Raw genomic sequence first — 21914 nt, 5'->3', positions numbered from 1 at the left:
AATAGTGATATTCATTATTTAAGAATAATTTAATATAATTTAAGATGTCGGCTGCATTGCATGGTAGAGAGAGCGGAGGGAAAAAAAACACCCCATTCCATATCCCCTAGTGTTCTAATTGCCTAAGTGTAGTGATAATAGTCAAAAAAATCCCAATAGCAAAGGGAGGTCACTAATACTCCCACCTATCAGAACAGAGTCTCCCCAAACTTGACCGGAGACCTTGTACACTTGCTTCACTGTGGACTTGAGTTATTCGGGTGGTGTCAGTGCACCGAATCATACACCTATCTCTTAAGTGTGAGTCGTCTTTTATAGATTCAATGGGGAAATTAAGGTCTTAAATGTTTTTTGTGTGCAAAAGAAATATTTTTGGTGGCAGTATATATTCTCCCTCCATATTATATCGAATATATTAAGGTGATGGAAGTTGTGGCTTTATCCCCTGCTGGTCCTACATTAATTGTGGGCGATTTTGATAATTGTCTGGATCCCTGTTTGGAAAGATTGAAAAGGGTCTTCCAGGCAGCGCCGGCTGTTAAAACCCGGGATACAGCGGGGTCGGAGCGAAGGCCGCTGCTCCGACCCTGTGTAGTGGCCAGTGTTTGTAATTACAAGCACAGCTCTCATTGACCCCAGCCTGCAATTACTAGTGCAGTTCCCATTGATTTTAGCACTCTGCGGGACTCCGTAAACACTGGTAGCCAAAACCTCTACTATATCACGTACTCAGGGGTGCTTTGCCCAGTTGGATTCAGTAGCCTCTTCACCAAAATGCCTCCAACTCAGCACAAGCTCTGTGGCCTTGGTAGGACATTCCCAACTACATCTGCCCTCTCGGGAGCCAAACTCTATGGGTGATGCAAAGTAAGACATCAGCTGTGCCCCCTAACTTTCCTCCTATATTTGGAGCCTCCTATTCACACCAGCTCAGGCCTTAAAATACCACCCCCTCCCACAAGAATGGCGCATAACATTGTACAATATAAAACATGATTGGCAGATTTGTCCCTCGCTCTCTAACAATCTCACCATAAAATCGATGTTGCTGTCCTCCGTCCGAAAATATTCCATCAGCTTTTCAAACCTGGAGCTTTCACCGCATACCTGCACCAACATCAAGGTCAATATGCATAGCTGAGATTTCGATGTAGAATTACACAGACATCTCTGCTTCCTACCTCCATGAAGTAGTTGAAGGCTGAGAGAATTAACTCATGTCCTCCACGGACTAGACACACCGCCGCCAGCAGCTCCAGAACCAGGGCTTTAGTACTGAGACCAAAACAGAACAGGACATTATACAGGTTGATATGATGGGCGGGTGCATTGCTTCTACTGTGTTAGCGATGGAGGGCAGTGCATGTGACATGGTGCAATAGTAAAGGGGAATCTGATCAGAGCTTCCACCTTTTAAATTGGTTTTTCATGATTAAAAAAACATGGATGCTTTCTTCCCAAAACAGTGTCACACCTGTCCATGGGTTGTGTGATATTTTTGCTTAGCCCAGAGGCGTAACTAAAGGCTCAGGGGCCCTGATGCAAAACGTGAGCTGCCCCCCCCCCCCCCCCTCTATCTGTACCCGTACCTATACCTAAACCATGCTGCACAGAGGTGTAACTTGAAGCTTCTGGTCCCCAGTGCAAAACCTGTAACAGGGCCCCCAACTATAATGCTTTATTCATAGTACTGGGCTCCCTATATGGAGAAGGCTCCTGGGCCCATCCCCTGCACCCTCTATAGTTACGCCCCTGGCTTAGCCCCATTTACTTCTAAAGAACTGACCTGCAATACTAGACCCAATCCGGGACAAGTGCGGCATTCTATCTGGAAGAAAAGCAGCCATGTTCTTCTAATCTTTGATATATGATGTCCATTATTTCTTAATTAAAAGGGTTGTCAATGTTTTGGAGACAAAGGTGGTTCATGGTACCAGCAGCTAACCGTACTGCAAAAATGTGCCCTCAACTCTGTTTGCAATGGTCAAAAAGACCAGTTTTTGACCTGAAATCACAGTGGGCCTCAAACAGGTTCAGCTGTTGAACTAAGTCACTATGGGACTTGTGGTTTTATGACTTAAATAACCTCCATCATGTTTACTCACCGGGGATTATTGATGGTAAGGCTAATGGTAATCTGGTTGACACAGGATGGGTGAGACATAACCATGCTGAATCCCAACTGAAAATGAAGAAAGATAATGTGTCACCATATGCACTCATTGCCGGGAAAATAATGCACCAAGAAGTTGTTGGAATCCAATGAAACTTTGTAGGTGTGATTGTAATGATGATATGAGTAAGTGATTACAATATCCGATCGAAAGGATAATTTATTGGGGAAAACTGTACAAAACAAGGCTCTAGTACCCTTGCAGCATCCCGTAGGGTGACCCTGGACACATGGCATATGCTGAGGAGCTGGGGGGGCAAGGTGCTGGCTTGTCACGGCAGTACTTACCATGCTCCCTCCCGGAGGGACGCACGTAGCCAAGGCCAGAGTAGTGCTGGGCCTCTTCCAGACACCCCCGGCATGGGGATGCCAAATAAACAGGAAAACAGGTGCGGAGTTTGTCACGAGTGACGCCACCGTTCCAGCACCCACCGGCATGAACATCGGCAGGGAAATAACTGAGCCACAGACAATAGTATAGTACCTCAGATCCCTGGGAACGGTCAGGGCCTAGAAATAACTTTACTTGATAACTTCAACAATGCACAAGGCACAAATGACCCGTTTGGAAAGTGCAGGAATTAGATAAGACAGAGTACCTCCACATTGCAGACCCAGACTTCAGGCCGCCTATGTGTGACTAAATAAAGACGCGTACCTCCACTCAGCACGACCCAGACTTCAGGATGCTGGAGTGTGAACAATAAAAGTAGAGTACCTCCACCTGGTGGTCCCAGACTTTAGGACGTGTGGGTGTGAAACAGTTAGGACTGAGTACCTCTGCACTAGGCCTTGGACTTAAACGCTCACTCATTGTTCACTTACTCTTCTTCATAGATCCATTCACTCAGGAAATCGCTCCTCCTCCATGCTTCACTACATGAGGGCTGAAGGTTCCCCCATGTAGCTAGACCTCCCGACTACCACTCCTGAAGAGATGGAAAACCCCTTTCCTGCTCTCAAACATTCACATTTATAGCCTCTCTCATACCACACGACAGGATAGAAATTGTTATTTTTGCAGACCGTCAGCTCCTACTTTGTAGACATTAACCCATCACACGCTGCAGCTGTGCAATACACACAAGAGAATGACAAGACAGTATTGCACAGTGCATCAACATAAGACAGTCGGGCATGGATGCATACAAGCTCTGTAGTGAAGGTGCCGCCTGTGTCTGGATGGTAGACAACAAAACTGTTGGATCTGCTCATGCTTATTGGCAGAAACGATCCTCTCTACTGGTGGTCTGTCCAGATCCTGATCGCCACGTGTGCGTGCCCTCACGTAACCACTGCTCCCAGCACCTCATAACAGCCTCGTCAAAACGATCGTCCTACTTCGCTCATTCCAATGATGCGCCCTCTTTCGAAGTCTGGGCAAAATGACTTGGAGTGTGTCGAAGAGGATGTCTAGTAGTCAACAATCTCTAAACAAGAGGTCCACTATGCAAAAGTAGCCTCTAAAAGCTTTTTTATACAGCAACGGGGAAAGCACTTTTACAGCCTCTGGGGGCAAGACCCAGTGTCTAATCGGACCACAACTGTAATCCTTTACATATCTGCTGAGACATGACTGCATATTGAGTTTTGCAGCAATCAGACATTTTTTCTGGATACACTACCTGTTTTGTCAATGAGTGTATCTGGGAGACCGATCCTAAGGTCCGTCCTTTATTTTACACCTTGTGTATGTGAATAGTACTTACCTGGTAATTCATAATCGCCCGCAAACACATTACACACACATGGACATCGTCCTTCATAGTTCCAGGTTTAGAGTTCTTCACTGTGGCGCGGTTGTACAATCTGTTGGATACAGATTACACACAGTAGTTATCAATCAATAATAAGCAGCATCCGGGGTATATTAAATCACAGGAATCGCATTTCTCAAAACAGGTTCCTCTTTATTGATCCATCTCTGCATACAGCGACGTTTCGACTGATCAACAGCAGTCTTTTTCAAGCCGATGAACAGATACTGCACATACGCTCTTTATATACAAAACGTCTGCAAATACCACCACCAATCACCAACAGTCTAAAATCAGTAATTAGATTACCCACATATAAGCCACATGCTGGTAAGCAGACGGTGGATTCATTGCAGCTGTAGCCACTGATCATCACGGGAACATCCAGAGCGTGGCAGTCACTGAGCATCATCCAGCGTCGAATCTAGCTCACTGCGCATGCGCAAGCTCCTCAGAACATCTCCTATTGCATCTGCGTGGGATCCTACATACACCCATGATATCATTGCCATCATAGGCCACCGGCAGTATCAGCCGCGCATGCGCGGAATACATCTAGTCCCGCGATCCTAATGCCGCCCATCTGTAATATAGTGCATGTGAAAATGTGAAAATTCGATAACATTATCACACAAGGTTGGCATTCAAACCCACCTCACTGCGCCAATGCGGCAATCATTAAATAACTCTGAACACACTTAAATGTAATAGATGATAGTCATAACAACCGCGCATGCGCAGGGCTTCATTAGCTTCTATAGCCTGGAGACAGCACACTCACAGCCCCTCTCGGGCAAAGTCAGTTGCCATGCCAACCTACAAATAGGATCGAGCTACTTAGGGAATCAAAGCCATATTGATGCACCTAAAATCACTTTTATATATTCAAAAAACATCAAAACTATGATCAATCTCGAAATATCCAATCACACAGCAGTGGTTTATACCATTAAAAAACATTTATTTATCTCAATACATGTTGGGGTAGTCGACCATTATACTCCCAACACAAATATTGCAGCGAAACAGAAACCTGTTCAAACGGAGACCTAATTCTGCCCCATTGAACAGTGAAAGCCTAGGGTGTAGAGATGAGCGAGTAGTGCCTTAGCCGAGTATCTCCTCGCTCGTCTCTAAAGATTCGGGGGGGGGGGGGGGGAGCGGCGGGGGAGAGTGGGGAGGAACGGAGGGGAGATCTCTCTCCCCCCCGCAGCGCAGCTCACCTGTCACCCGCGCCGGCCCCCGAATCTTTAGAGACGAGCGGGGAGATACTCGGCTAAGGCACTACTCGCTCGAGCAATGTGCCTTAGCGAGTATACTTGCTCATCTCTACTAGGGTGCCATCCTGTGGTTCTGTATGAATGAACCCTGGGACAAAACTTGGTCCATGGCCTAAAATCACAGTGCAAGCAGACTCTTACTTGACTGTCAGGTTTCGAACTCTTGAAGGAGTGCTTGAAGGGGAAGAATTGATGCTGCTCCTGTTAATATCTTCCAAGGATCTGTGTAAGGCTCTGGGTTTCTCAGGCGTACCATTGTCGGAGCTATCCATGTCAAACCTATAGAAAAAGGATAATGAAACATTTAGGTTGACGCCATATTTGGTGTATTCAGTGCATGAGCTAGAGGATATTTCCTGAGACATATCCTTACCGGGTCCATAGGACGCAGAATTACGTCCATTCGCACCAGCTGTGCAGGAACTCTAAAAGCCTAGGTCAGAGCTTCACATTCAGTACATATGGCAGGAGATTTCTTGGTGTTTATACAAGGGGGGAGAGCGGGGCATCTCTCCCCTCTTACTACTGATAGAGGCTCACTGCCAGTCTGACCAGTGGCCACTCCAGTGACTTTAAGACCTGCCCCATCAGACACAATAGGGGAGCAGAATGTGGAATACGACTGGCTATGCGCCAGAATCAAGCACATGGCAGAAGATTGTCGTGCACCAAAGCCCTGTGCACTTTTAGTAACAGTCTGAAAGTTCTAGGCGCCAGACACACCGATGAAAAGGATTTTGAGCTGCGCCACAGCTCAGTGAGCCAGGCAGCAGCAGTGAGGGGAGAGACTGCATGAAGACATGGCACCAGCTTTTAAACTGGTGGAGGCCAGTCAGTGAGGCAGTACAGCAGTCCACATCTCCATGCTGAGAAGTGGCAGCTTCCAAAGAGCCTTGCTGACCCAGGGGCTGAAGAGGACAGAGACAAGCCATGTGGAAAGAGAGAAGGACTCCATTCCCGCACGAGACTCTGTCCCGGAAGACTATGATGACTGCAAGGACTCGGAGGAAAACCAAGCTGTTCATCGGAGGTCAGTCTCGCATCTTTAGTAATGTAATGTGGGCTTACTAGGGGAACGATGATGAATCCGTAAGAGATGAAGGAGGACTGAGGAGTAGCTCCCCAAGGGGACTATATGAATGCAGGGATTGTGATATAGTGTTAAGAGTTAACTGAGTTACTGTAGTAAGTTACGTCATGTGTAGCTGAGTTAATATGCAATGCTGTGTACAGATACTGTTGTGACGAGGTTTCAAGGAACTTGGAATTGGCGTTGTGTGCCAATACGAAAGTATACATGAGACGGGAGTGATGCATTGAAAATGTATTTTGGCGCCTATCTGTAAGGTCCTTCATAGTATAGATTAATAATTAAAACTCAATTTTAATATAATTCGTTAAAATATAACCCATGGGGCACACCAAACAAAAATAAGGACAAACTATTACAGCCCTTAAGGACTATGCGGGGGCATTATCTCCCCATTTATTAATGGGAGAGGATAGGAACTCAGCACAGTAAGCCACCCTGATTATTGGTATTGGAAAAGCCCATATTCTTCCTGGCTTTTCCACTTCAGGTAAGATTGTACTAATTTCTGGTTGCTGAGTTACTGGATATACATCCCATCATCTATATCCTTCATTAAATCGGTAGATGTGGTTTTTATTTCACTGGGAAATGAGAATTTCACGGTTGTCATGTGGCCATAAGCAGTACCGCTCATGTCTCACAAGGTGGGCAGTTTCTGTATTTCGTATCTCATTTCACACTACTTCTCTGTACTTGGTCTCTTTCTTTATACAGCTTCGACGCGTTTCCCCGCTAATAATGCGGTTCATCAGGAAGTCAATCAATTCTTGACCCTTATTGTAGTGAATAGAGAGTAGATACAATATATCAGTAATATATATTAACCAGAAATTAGTACAATCTTACCTGAAGTGGAAAAGCCAGGAAGAATATAGGCTTTTCCAATACCAATAATCGGCGTGGGTTACTGTGCTGAGTTCCTATCCTCTCCCGTTAATAAATGGTGAGATAATGCCACCACATAGTCCTTAAGGGCTGTAATAGTTTGTCCTTATTTTTGTTTGATGTGCCCCATGGGTTATATTTTAACGAATTATAATAAAATTGGGTTTTAATAATTAATCTATACTGTGAAGGACCTTACAATTAGAATAGATTTTTGCCCCTGTGATATTTTTGCACCTTTGGTGCGTTGAGTCCATAATGCCACTGAGCACCAAAATTACATTAAGCTGGTTAGGTGGGAGTAATGTCTGGGACGTGATTTCTGTATTACGCCGCGGACCTTTGAGAGTATAGAGTGTTGGATGACTATGGTTAGTTACAACGGTGGATTACAAGTAAAAGTCTGATAAAACATGTTCCTTACTGTTCTGATTTGGATACATAAATGCAAGTGTGAATCCTGTTGAAACCGAAACACCTTTAAGTAACATACAGTCTCCCATGGAGTGAGCCCAGATGACGCTTCCTGTTAGTTAAAGTTTATTTGGCCCAAAAACCTACTGCCTCAGTCTCCATCTATCAGCTGCTGTGCCATCACATGACCTGCAACACAGGCGCTTACCTGCGACCTGTTAAATATGGGCTAAACCTAGCCCCATAACACCATGTGAAGTGGAGCCCAATTAATGAATGAAAGGAGAAGTTGAAAATCTGGTAGAAAGTCAAGTAGATATTATGCAGAAAGATATACGTAAAGGAATGCAACAAGAGAGGATTACCTCAAAAGTTTCTAAGTATGTATCCCCTCAATCTAATCTACTTTTTTGTAAACTATGTTTGTTGTATACCAATATGACTGTAAGGCCTCATGTCCACGGGCAAAATAGGATTTTATATCCGCAGCGGATCATAGGGATGCATTGACCACCCGTGGGTAGATAAATACCCGCGGATGGTCAATAAAAGTGATTTAAAAAAAAAATGGAGCATAAAAAAATCCGGACCATGCTCCATTTAGGTGCGGGTCTCCCGCGGGGACGGCTCCCGCAGGCTTCTATTGAAGCCTATGGAAGCCGTCCGGATCCGCGGGAGACCAAAATCAGAATATACACACCTGCTCCGGATCTTCCCTTCTTCACGGCTTCATCTTCTCTCCGTCGCGGCCGGATCTTTTTTCTTTGGGCCGGCACATGCGTGCGGCACGCAACCGACGTGCCGTGCGCATCCGCCGGGCCGAAGAAAGAAGATCCGGCCGCGACGGAGAGAAGATGAAGCCGCGACGAAGGGAAGATCCGGAGCGTGCGAGAGGTGAGTAATTTCTATTTTCAGCGCTCATGTCCACGGGGCAGGAGGGACCTGCTACGGATTCTCCATGGAGAATCTGTAGCGGGCCTGATTTTCCCCGTGGACATGAGGCCTAACACTTTTCAGTAAAATGTTCATCACCTTTCTGTAAACTTTGAAAACTTCAAATAAAACTACAGTAATTAAAAAAAAAAGATATACGTAAAGGAGACTTTACAACTTAATAATCATACTAAAAATAAACCACAGGGGCAACTGGGTAGCAGGTATTCTAACATACCTGGGCTGCAGACAGCCAAAATATTGTAGCTTGTCCTGTAAGTGGGCACAAATTACTTAAATCTGCAGAATAAGTATTGTAAATGTACTTTTTGTACACTTCGCAACACATCCCTCTATTTTTAGATGAATTTCAAGATCATCATATGACTTTTCCAAACATCAAGACTAAAGTTGGCCACAGCCATACGAAAAACGGGTCTGCGAGCCACGATTCCCACTGGTGTTGCTTATCCCTAGGGGAAGAAAAGGGAGCCAGCAAGTAAAGCTCCACTTTGTGCCCCTCCTTCACATAAGCAAGGGCTGGCCCACACCAGGCCGCCTTCAGCATTGATAAACCACTGACCAATCTAAAGACTGTGATCTTATAAAATATCCAACAGAGATCCACAGTTATTACATGACAAAAATATTAAAACAAACTTCAAAGTATTTTTAACTTACGGAAAGGAGCCCTGAGCGTACGACAGATACTCCACCAAAGCATCCAGACCGCCAACCTCTTTGCTGAGAAATTCTTCCACCCACCTGCAATCAGGAATAGAATTTTACACCTTAGTTAGGACAAACTCCTGTTTATACCTAAAACATATTTACACCATAAATTGATTTGTGCAGTCTGGAAATGTAATGGAAACATATACCTCCTTCCAGAGGCGTAACTTGAAGCTTCTGGGCCCCAATGCAAAACCTGTAACAGGGCCCCCAACTATAATGCTTTATTCATAGTACTGGGCTCCATATATGAAGAAGAGAGGTCTTATGGGCCCCTAAGGCTCATGAGCCCGGGTGCAACCGCATCCTCTATAGTTATGCCAGTGCCTCCTTCCTGTCTGATCTGTATAGACTGCACATGCAGAGTACGCTTTATAGTAGCTGCAATGAATGGGAGTTAATGGACAGAAATGTGTCAATAGACTACTACAGTGTCCCCAGAAATGGAGTACAGATACCAGGGGAGCTACATACAGTGCATAGCTGTCAACCATTATTAAAGGGGTAAACTGGCACATTTATCGATGACCTATCCTCAGGTCAGGATCAGCCGCTGCACTGACTGCAAGCTGGATGATCAGCAGGGATCCAGAGTGGCAGACACCTGCTGATCAACTATTGATGACCTATCCTCAGGATAGGTTATCAATAGTATTGTAAATGCTCGGAATAGCACTTTAAAGCCTCCTCCCTGCAATGGTAATGAGGTGGCTCTGCTGACCCTGCCCCAGTCTACACAGCAAACTGACAAGTAAGAAAACAGGGAACATCACCCTATTGTGTGCTCTCTAATAGCCACAAAACATACAAATGAGTTATATCACTTTCTGATTATACACACACTTAATACCAGGAGGTAGAAGTAACCAACTAATAATCCTTATGTCTGCTCTAGTTTATAATAATGCTCTGTGGTTAAGCTGTGTATAAAGATAATACTTTGCATTCTTTTTTCCCCCAAGACTATTTAAGCCCATTCTCATCTTGACTACTGTAACTCACTACTGATTGGTCTTTTCCTTGTTAAATTCACCCCTCTATCTTTCCTGAACACAGCAGTTAGGCTCATTTTTCTCATCCATTACCGATGCAACCCACCCTGTGCCAGTCACTACACCGATGCAACCCACCCTGTGCCAGTCACTACACCGATGCAACCCACCCTGTGCCAGTCACTACACCGATGCAACCCACCCTGTGCCAGTCACTACACTGGTTGCCTCCACCCTGTGCCAGTCACTACACTGGTTGCCTCCACCCTGTGCCAGTCACTACACTGGTTGCCTCCACCCTGTGCCAGTCACTACACTGGTTGCCTCCACCCTGTGCAAGTCACTACATTGGTTGCCTTCACCCTGTGCAAGTCACTACACTGGTTGCCTTCACCCTGTGCAAGTCACTACACTGGTTGCCTCCACCCTGTGCAAGTCACTACACTGGTTGCCTCCACCCTGTGCAAGTCACTACACTGGTTGCCTCCACCCTGTGCAAGTCACTACACTGGTTGCCTCCACCCTGTGCCAGTCACTACACTGGTTGCCTCCACCCTGTGCCAGTCACTACACTGGTTCCCTTCACCCTGTGCCAGTCACTACACTGGTTGCTATCCACTATAGAATATAAAATCCTCAATCTCATCCAAAAAGCCCTCCACAGTTCTGCACCATCCTATATCTCCTCCCTTATCTTTGTCCATCACCCTACTTGTGCTCTCTGTTCTGCTAATGATCTTCAACTAAGTATCTCCATAATCCGAACCTCCCACTCCTGTCTCCAAGACTTCTCCTGAGCTGCAACAGTTCTCTGAAATGCGCTATCCCAGAAAATCTGGTCAATCAGGTTAATCCTCAGTTTTAAGTGTGCCCTAAAACATGTCTTTAGGGAAGCCTACCATATCCCCTAACGCTTCTCAGTTTACCCCTCTCCTATATTCTGCCTCAGAACCTGACCTTCACCCCATTGTATCCCCCTCATGCACCATAATGCACTGCATATCTGTACATACAGTACACAGATACTGGGTCATACACCTTTATGTATACTACCCTAGTTATATAAAAGATGGCTGGACCATTATACACTGCAAGCACTTCTACCACCTTGTGCCCTCCCCCCATCGATTTAGGTTCTTGTGAGCAGGACCTTCACCCTCTTTTTCTAATTGTTTATTAGTCTAATATTGTATAACGCGTCTGATTCTGTCTGCAGGTGTAATCGCTGATAAGTGAAATGCTGCCAAAAATGTTGGCGCTATAGAAATAGTTATTAATGAAAAAAAAAAAAAAATGTAAAAACCTTAGCACAAAAAAAGGTCGTTCTTCTAACTTCCATATTGCATAAAGGTCACATAATCATCATACGGGCAAAAGACTGAAAAAAAAATTATGGGAAGTTCCCTTTTTATTGCAGAAAACAAATTTCTTCCAAGTTACACAATTATTTGTACATAATTATTGGTATTAGTCACGTTCTGGCTGCCATTTAAGAAAAAATGAGCATTTAGGGATAGGTTTGTAGACAAACTTGTTGAATATTCCTAGAGGAATTCAATACAGCTCTGGAGTATAATACAAGATGTAACTCAGGTTCAGTACAAACGTACTGTATGGAACGCAGCGACCCCACCAGCAGAATAGTGAGTGCAGCTCTGGAGTATAATACAGGATGTAACTCAGGATCAGTACTGGATAAGTAATGTATGTACACAGTGACTCCACCAACAGAATAGTGAGTGCAGCTCTGGAGTATAATACAGGATAAGTAATGTATGTACACAGTGACTCCACCAGCAGAATAGTGAGTGCAGCTCTGGAGTATAATACAGGATGTAACTCAGCATCAGTACAGGATAAGTAAATGTATGTACACAGTGACTCCACCAGCAGAATAGTGAGTGCAGCTCTGGAGTATAATACAGGATGTAACTCAGGGTCAGTACAGGATAAGTAATGTATGTACACAGTGATTCCACCAGCAGAATAGTGAGTGCAGTTCTGGAGTATAATACAGGATGTAACTCAGGATCAGTACAGGATAAGTAATGTATGTACACAGTGATTCCACCAGCAGAATAGTGAGTGCAGCTCTGCTGGTCAGTCTGCAATCAAGCTTCAGTGTGGTTATACTTTGCTTTGCTCTGCTGTGTGTGCTCCAAGGAAGGAAGATGCTGCTCAGAAGTTGGTCCAGTGGAAGAGTTGATCTTTGATCCTGAAAGGGTTAATCTGATCAAAACATAACTGCCCCCTTTATTTATCTACCTGGGCAATGTATACATTTTGCCAGAGCCTCTCTGAACTCGGGCCTACAACCTGTTCTTCCTAATGTTGTACGGGAACAGGTTGAACCTACTCAGGAGATATGTCACGCATCGCATGAGGAGACTAGGGGGAATATCTATGGTCAACGTCGTGGTGTTTCTTGTAAACACCTTTGTTAAAAATCAACATAGGCAACCTCTGGCAAGAGAGGCTCTTCACATGCCGCACAGGCATCTTCCAGCTTACGCTACCGTGGTTCTGAAGAGGATACATCAATGGGGCTTGGGAATGTGGGAGTGATCAGGACCCTGTCCAGAAGCCCCTTAAAGACTGCCCAAGTCAGAATCTGGTGGCATTTATTGAATTCTGAAAGGATTCCCTTGAAGATTTGGCTTGGTGCTGTTTCTACTGGAGACTGTATGTATGGGGTAACTTGATGTACAGGCACACTGAGGATAGGAGTTGTCCCCATGTAGAGTGCAGTAACGTGCATGGAGCATTTCCTGATTTAGTGCCCCTATAATACTGAGGTGTACAATTGGGTGGGAGCCTCTATTGGTTGGCCTAGGTTGGCAGGCGTTTCCTATGCAGAATGGGCCTATGGGCCATTCATGGACCTTGGTGGTAGGGACCAATGCACCTTATTCCTAGCCAGCTTATGGTCCGGTTTCACGTGCGGAATGCATCGTGTTGACTGGTGAAGGTGCATTCTCTGGATTATGCGAGGTTGGGCACAGATAAGGCCTCTCTCCTATGGAGAGGGTTTGTCTTTTGTTAGGGATAATTTTTTTTATTGTTAGGGTCATTTTAGGGACAGAACAGGGAGAGTTAAAGGAGATGTCTCGAGGAAGCAGTGATTTTTTTTTTTTGCCCGGTCCCCCTAATTAAACATACATTACTAATTACCCCTGTAAATGACTTTCCTAGCTGGTTTGTACTTACCGTTCCAGCGTTTCAGCAACTTATAAAAGTTTCCCCAAGATGGCCGCCGGCTCTTTCACCGTCGCTTGCTGCAGCCCGACGTGCGCGCTCCCGAGACGCTGCCAGCTGTGTCTCCATGGCAACCGGACGCCGCGCAGCCGCCGACCAGACGCCGCGCAGCCGCCGACCAGACGCCGCGCAGCCGCCGACCAGTCACCCACCGCCAGGCAGCAGGTAACCGGCGCTAGCCCCCGGCTCCCCAGCGCTACGCTCCCGGCTCCCCAGCGCTAGACCCTCAGCCCAGGTGAAGGCCCCGGAGCCCAGCGCTAGTTTCCGGAGCCCAGCGCTAGGTTCCGGAGCCCAGCGCTAGGTTCCGGAGCCCAGGTGAAGGCCCCGGAGCCCAGCGCTGGGCTCCGGGGCCTTCACCTGTCAGTGAACATCACCCCCGACCCATCACTTACCCCCCTGGCCCAGCGCTAGTTCCCCCGGCCTAGCGACAGCCCCCCCATCGCAGCGACAGCCCCCCCCGGCCTAGCGACAGCCCACCCATCGCAGCGGCAGCCCCCCCCGGCCTAGCGACAGCCCCCCCATCGCAGCGGCAGCCCCCCCCCGGCCTAGCGACAGCCCCCCCATCGCAGCGGCAGCCCCCCCCCCCCGGCCTAGCGACAGCCCCCCCCGGCCTAGCGACAGCCCCCCCCGGCCTAGCGACAGCCCCCCCCCCATCGCAGCGACAGCGACGACAGACCCCCCCGGCCCATCACTTACCTGGACGGCAGGACAGCTGGACGGCTTCTCCGGACAGCTGGGCGGCTCTGCACCTTCCTCTAACAGAGGAAGGTACAGAATGGCCGCTCCAGCGCGCTCCCGAGCAGTGACAGCTCATCTGCGCATGCGCAGAAGAGCTGTAGCGGGGAGCACACTGAAGCGGCTCGTGCTGAAAGGAGAAGACCGGACTGCGCAAAAAAGCAAGCTGCCAGCGAATTTAGACGGAACCATGGAGACGAGGACGCCAGCAACGGAGCAGGTAAGTGAATAACTTCTGTATGGCTCATATTTAATGCACGATGTATATTACAAAGTGCATTAATATGGCCATACGGAAGTGTATACCCCCACTTGGTTTCGCGAGACCACCCCTTTAAGGGTCATTTACACGCAAAAGCATTGAAAGATTGACAGTTCTAGTGAACATTTTGCATAAAGTAGTAATGGGCACTAATGTGCATTAGCACTTAATCAGCTTTATTTGCATGTAAATGAGCCTCCAGCAACTGTTTGTAAATCCCAGCATGTAGTCTGGACTTTGCACTCATTGCTGCATTGTCTTCACAGTAGCTACCAGTATTCAGCTGAATACAATGTAGAATTCTTTGAATACAGCTACATGTCTATGTCATAGACTTCTCCAGGCCTGAAATAACATATACTAATTTGGAACTCGGTAGCATATCATTTGGGGTCCCTGGAATCTCCCTAACAGTCTCCTCCCTTTTAGTTTCATCCCATTGCTTCTAGCCTTTCCTTGTGGAGATGAGAATAGGGCTGATCCCTCTGCACTGTGAGCCAACTGTGAAGCTGATTGTACAAATTAAAGGATTACACTATGCAGTGTGTGCTAGCCCATGCGACTGCAGTTTTCTGTGTTGCACAGCACTATCATATGATATTGACACTGCATGAGAAATCAGTGTCATACCCCATAATGCAGATCAGTCACAGTGTGATCCACAATATGAAACTTCTTTGCATTACTCATTGTATTGCAGTTCTTACTCTTGTCTAAGAGGGGAAAATCCAGTCTGAATGATCTTCCCATGGGGCTCTATGAGAGATCAGATGATATTTATGAAGTCTGATCATACGCCACTACTAAGTTTCCTGACTGGTGCTCTATAGATCTCAAAGCCCCTTGGGCACTGCATAGAGACTTCTGTTGCTGTAAATCTGACAATATCCTCAGCACACTCATTGACTTGAATGGATCTTTACTTAGAATGTTGTCAGACTTTTAGAAACACAAGTCTCTGAGCAGTGCCAAAGGGATCTGGAGATCAGGGGCGGTCTGAGATTAGACTTCACCAGCCGCGGTATTTTCATAGGTATGTATGCCATAGCAGAAGATGGATTATGCCTTTAACAACAGACTTGATTGATGGGTATGGGGGGTTCAACAAAACTATGTTGTTTCCTTTTAACAACCACACCAAATTCACAGCAGACAGAACTCATGTAGCCTATACCGACTTCCCCTTTGGTATACACAGTTCTTGGAATAATCATCATTTTCAGGTACTATTAGATGTATGCATGAAAACAGAGTGTGGTCAAATGCTGAAAATAGAAGTAATAAGCAGATATGGGGTTTGTGAAAGTTTCTCATCTCTATTATACTTCTAGCCTCAAACCAGTCTATACTTCTGCTAGTTCTATAGTGTTAGGATGGATCTCTTCCATGAGAGGATAGCCATTTGTACCATCACTTTTGTTGGAATACTCCTCTAAAAGTATGCTGATCACAGGCTTTCTCAATGTGATAAGGCATAATCTGCAGGGGAACTAGTAAGGCCCAATGTGCACAGGCGGATCTGATTTGTGGATCTGCAAATCAAGCCACTCATAGGCAAGAATGGGCCTCCGCACATGAATAAAAGCATGCAGATTTGTTTTGCAAAAAACAAATCGCAGCATGCTCCATTTCCGTGCGGTTCCCGCACGGACAGCTTCCGTTGAAAAAACGTCTGCTTTCCCGCGGACGGGTCACGGATTCTGCGGGAAAGCAGAAGTTTAAAAAAAACAAAAAACACTCCATTGCGCTTCTGCACACATCCGCAGTGAAGAAAATAGAAGACCCGGACGGGTAAGCGGTGTCCTCGGCTGCAGGCAGGGTCGGATTCCGCTGAGGGCCTCTGCATGCCGAATCCGATCTGTCCGTGGACATGAGGCCTAACAAGAACTCCATTCCCCTGCAGTGCCTCCATAGGGAAAATGAGGCATTACATGCTTCCAGTTGAAATCAATTTTCTGCAGGGATATGTCAGGTCTTCCTATGCTTTGCAGCCACTGTGTCTGTTGACTAATAGAGGATACAAACAAATCTACTAAAGAATCGTACATTCTATTAATGGAGCAATCCCAAAATCTAATTTCATCACCTATCCGCGCTAAGACCACCCCACCCCCCGCTGATCCCGATATCCTCTCCTCCTCACTGTGAACTCACTGCACCTCCTGCAGTGAGGAGCTTGAATGGAGCGGTGGTAGCAACATGCATGGTGCCACTCCATTTACCTTCAATGTATCTGCTGGAAACGGCCGAGCACTTGTGCTCAGCTATTTCTGTCAGCTCCATTGAAATGAATGGAGTTGCACATGCATGCGTGACTGACGCTTAAGTCAATCTCCAGGTTACTGCGGATGGGTGCAGTGAATCAGCCTTGACCCCTGAGACGCCCATTCTTGGGATTGATGTGGGTCTCAGCGGTGAGAACCCCACCAATCAGACTCATTGCCTGACTTTGAAGTGACCCTCCGGTCCTGGAGAAGCAAAGATGGCCGCACCACTTCTCTGACTACCTGATGCACACTGTACATTAGTACGCATTATTACTATAAGACACTACACAGTGCTTTGATTGGCTAGCGCTGCCCATGTAAGGAGAACCTGCCAGTCAGAGCAGCATGTAGTGCCTTAAGGCCCTTTTACACAATGATGATCGTTCAAAAGCCATCTTTTGAGCGATAATCGCTGTGTGTAAATGTGTGCCCATTGTGCACTTTTTGTCCACTTCTGAGTTCAGCTCAGCTTAAAATCCATCGGGACTGATAAGATGGACCACACGCTGAGTTCTCCGCGGCCAGTGCTGATAACTTTCTTCTAGCCGCTGTCCCACTGGAGAACAGTAGCAATGTATTTAGAGAACATACCACCTTCTGTTCTCTAAATACATGCAAATGAAACTAGTTAGCTACTAATGGGCTGATTAGCGACCTCTCTTCATATGTAGTGGCCTAGAACACCATCCTGGTCCCCTACATAAATGGCATACGTGTTTTGTCCTATGTAGATGCGTTGTGCAAACTTTGTCCTGTCATATTTAGTGTGTGTGTGTTGCACAGCTGCGGCGCTTGAAGAGTTAACAGTAATAAAATCATTGCCTGCATGTAAATATATCAGTTTGTCTCGTCATGTGGTACAAGTGAGGTTATTAATGTGTTTGTTTGAGAGCGAGAAAGAGATCCATCTTGTGTACCTGAGTAAGTGCTAACACAGAGCCACATGGAAGCACCTTCAGCTTCCATGTAGGTGAAGATGGAGGAAGAGGAGCGATATCCTGTAGCGTTTGGAGTGTGGATATGAGAAGGGGTGAGTCCCTTCAGCAGAGAGAGAGAGAGCCCTACCAAAGTTCTAAAACAGGTACCCGTTCACACTACAGGCGTTTCATGTGCGGCCGTCCATAGATAGGATCACCACACAGAGGTTCTTGATTGTGACACCCACACGTATGCTGTGCAGGGTGCATATTGGTTAAGCCTTCCTTTAATAATTGTCTGCCAGAGAGTCTGCAGAGTGACCCCTAACCCCCTTCCTCCTCTAGAGTGCTCCCAATCCAGGATCGGTGACATACAGATAATGTGGACTGTAGAACCGTATTCATCCTGTGTATCCTCCCTACCTCTCAGCTGTAGCCTGCTAATGTTTGACAGTGTATTGTACCTGCATTATCTGTTGTTCAAGTTTATTTCCAAGTAAAAGTTATACCAGGCCTTAACCGTTCCTAAGGACCCGAGGTACTATACACAAGTCTCCGTGTTATTTACTCCGCCGCATTGAGTAACAGTGTGTGTTAATGTTCTGAAGTGAATTGTACCTGCATTACCTGTAATACAAGTTGTTCCTCAGTAAACTTTATACCGGGCACTAACTGTTCCTGGGCACCCGATGTACGATACACAAGTCTCTGTGTTCATTTCTCTGTCGTATAGAATACCGGTGTGTGGGAACGGTGGTCACGAGTGAAAAAGTACTACTACCCCCCCTCATCCCATATTGGCATTCCCTATCATAGGGGTGTCGAAGCTGGCTTGCGATCCTACACTGGCCCCAGGGCTGTCTCGGCAGACTGCCTATCAAGCCATCCCCGTGGGGTGGCCCGATAGACTGCCTGTCAAATCGCAGTAGGATGTAATGCTATGGCATTTCATCATACTACAGAAGCGATCAAAGCATCGCTAGTTGTGGTCCCCCAGAGGTGCTTAAAAAGAAAGTAAAAATAAGATCAATAAAGTTTTATTAATTGTAAAAAAAAAAAAAAAAAGGAATAAAAGTTTAAATCACCCCCTTTTGCCATATCTGTGATAAAAAAAATCTAAATCATTAAACAAAAATACAAATTTAGTATCACCACGTCCAGAAAAAGTCAGATCTATCAAAGTAGTGCATTATTTACCCTGCACGGTGAACGTCGTCTGAAAAAAAAAAAAGAACGCCAGAAATGCACTTTTTCAATTACCCTGTCTCCCTGAAAAAATGCAATAAAAAGCGATCAAAAATTCGTATGTATTCCGAATTGGTACTAACAGAAAACACAGGACATCCCGCAAAAAATGAGCCCTTGCGCAACTATGTCGACGGAAAAATAAAAGTTATTGCGCGCAGAAGATGGCGGCAGAAGAGAATTTTAAAAAATTAAATGTCTTTGAAAGAAAATAAAAGTAGTACAACAAAAAAAAAAACTATACAAGTTTGGTATCGTAGCAATCGTACCGACCCATAGAATAAAGTTATGTCATTTTTGTTACAGTTTGTGCGCCGTAGAAACAAGATGCACTGAAAGATGGCGGAATATCATTTTTTTTTCCATTTTATTCCACTTAGAACTTAGAAGTATTTCAGTACATTATATGGTGCAGTAAATAGCACCATTAAAAAAAAACAACTTGTCCCGCAAAAAACAAGCCCTCATACAGCGACGTCGATGGATAAATAAAGGAGTTACGATTCTTTAAAATGGGGGAGGAAAAAACGAAAATGGGGAAAAAAAGGGCTGCGTCATTAAGGGGTTAAGAGTACCAATGCATGCTAATACACAGTGTGCATCAGGTAGTCAGAGAAGTAGTGCGACCATATTTGTTTGTCAAGGACTGGAGGGTCACTTTAAAGCTGGGTTCACACGCGGCGGATTTGCCACGGAAATTCCGTGCGGAATTTCGCTGCGGCAAATCCGCATGCGGCCGCTAATCTCGGGATTAGCCAGCCAAGTGGACGAGATTTCTCAGAAATCTCGTCCACACGGGACGGCCAATCCGCGGCTGTTAATCCGGCAGAAACCGCGGCGCTACTTTGCCGACCGCAGCATGTCTATTTTTTTTTTTTTATTTCCGATGCGGCCGCGCTCTCCTCTATGGGAGCGCCGGCCGCAGCGGAAGAGCGGGCGGCCGGGCCGCTTCAAAGCCGCCGCGGCGGTTCTCCTGGCGGAAATGTCGCGGTTTTTCGCTGCGGCCAAACTGCGACATTTACGTCAGGAATCAGCTGTGTGTGAACCCAGCCTAAGGTTGGGTTTATACATAACAATGCTGCCCTCCTAGCATCACTAGGACATTTTCCCCTCCCCAGATGCCTAGTTTCCTGATTGATCAGTGCTGTGTATTGACATACAGTCACAGGTCCAGGCTTTCTGTTGGTTGTGGAGATGAGCCAGTCGCTGCTTACTGATGGTCTCCATACACCAACAAAACAATTTCTTGCTTTTCTAGTTCACACAACTTAAAACTAGCTGTAAAATAAGTCATAATAATGGAATAAAGAGGAAGTGATCTATTCTAAAGAGGACTTTACATGCAGCATTTACAGCGGGCTGAGAACCATGATCATCATGGGATTGCAGTAGAACGTAGCACTATTCTGTTTTAGGCAAAATTTTGCTTGAATTTAGTTTATAAAAAAGGTGTTCACAATAATAAGAAAAAAAAAGTTTGACTTTCCCTCTTTCCTAGAAGCAGCACTGTTATTATCCACCATCCTGGGTTTGGGTATTGCTTTATTTACTTGATTGTGACTGAGGTGCAATACCAGTCACAGCCCATGGACAAGGATGGCACAATCTCTAATCCCACAGAACTCACACATACATTTTTTTTTACCCCTGATGAAGAAGCCAGTTCTAGGCTTCGTAATGTGTAGGAATTTTTTGGGCCAGCCGTGTGAGGCCCCAATTTAGCCCTCCTCTTACACTGCCACTTCCGGCTAGAGTGGCACTGGCAGTGTGCATTCTCTTCATTTTTACATTCAGCGCACAGCGATAACCAGCCCAAACAAAGTTTGTGAGTAGTTCACACTAGACCTTTCTTCAGGGCTTGCTAATCAGGATAACACCACTACACAGGACTTCTTTGGAAAGTATCTCCCTGCTGTCTTTAGTCCAACAGTTGCCGATTTGTACATATATGGTTTTGTTTTACATATAAAATTGGGATGCTTCGGTATTACTAGTTGAGGTCTTGCTTTTTACCTCACATTAAGGGCTCACACCCACTGGTAATAAAATATCCTTGCGATGCGAGGGTGAGTGAAAACGCATGATAATGAAACCAATGATTTTCAATGGTTTCATTCTCATTAGCGATGTTTTCACTGTAACCTCGCATCGCAAAGAAGAATCTGCGATGTCGCCCATTGTCTTCAATGGGGCCAGCAGCAGCACTAGCTCCATTGAAAACATAAAGAGTACATTGCGCTCCCCTGACACAGCTGTGACAGCTATGACAGGGGATTCCTTCATCCCCACAGGGATGAAGTAATGCCCTTCAACAGCTGTGGAAGAGGTCCATGATGCTATCCCATTGCTTTCAATGGGGCCGGCGCTGCTGCAGTCCCATTGAAAGCAATGGAATGAAGGCTACCACCGCGGCAATGATTTTCAGGGAAGGGCTTGAAATATAAGCAAATCAGAGAAAGCGCTTTCTAGAGGCGGGAGTTTTCAATCCCCGGCCACCAGAACACAGAAGATGACTGCCGAGGCCGGAGAGAAGAGCCAAACGTCTCTGTTAGGAAAGTTAATCTTTTTTTTTTCCACTTTTTTTACAGCTAGCCATGATTTTCAGGAAAGGGCTTATATTTCAAGCCCTTCCCCAAAAATCATCACCGGGGTGGTGGCCTTCATTCCATTGCTTTCAACAGGGCTGCAGCAGTGCCGGCCCCATTGAAAGCGATGGGATAGCATCGCGGACCTCTGCTACAGCTATGACGGGGCATTCCTGTCTCCCGTGGGGATGAAGGAATCCCCTGCCATAGCTGTCACAGCTGTGTCAGGGGAGCGCAATGTACTCCCTATGTTTTCAATGGGGCTAGCGCTGCTGCTGCCGGCTCATTAAAAAAATAATGGGTGATATCGCAAATACTTCTTTGCGATGCGAGGTTACAGTGAAAAAAAATAGCTAATAAGAATGACACCATTGAAAATCATTGATTTC

General features: G+C 45.9%; 1 protein-coding gene across 1 annotated transcript in view; it reads right to left on the bottom strand.

The window, feature by feature from the left end:
* FMNL1 (formin like 1) overlaps positions 1-21914 on the bottom strand; it is a 62892-nt gene that overhangs the window by 17841 nt on the left and 23137 nt on the right. The window contains exons 5-10 of the mRNA XM_066588159.1: positions 9217-9300; positions 5352-5489; positions 3883-3982; positions 2106-2182; positions 1182-1275; positions 1033-1107 (exon numbers count right to left, since the gene is read on the bottom strand). Coding sequence (XP_066444256.1) covers positions 1033-1107; positions 1182-1275; positions 2106-2182; positions 3883-3982; positions 5352-5489; positions 9217-9300 — 568 coding nt within the window. The remainder of the gene's footprint in view (positions 1-1032; positions 1108-1181; positions 1276-2105; positions 2183-3882; positions 3983-5351; positions 5490-9216; positions 9301-21914) is intronic.

Source organism: Eleutherodactylus coqui, chromosome 13 (assembly GCF_035609145.1).
Source record: "Eleutherodactylus coqui strain aEleCoq1 chromosome 13, aEleCoq1.hap1, whole genome shotgun sequence".
Lineage (NCBI taxonomy): Eukaryota > Metazoa > Chordata > Amphibia > Anura > Eleutherodactylidae > Eleutherodactylus > Eleutherodactylus coqui.
The sequence above is the reverse complement of the archived record's forward strand: the minus strand, read 5'-3'. Positions and strand labels throughout refer to the sequence as shown.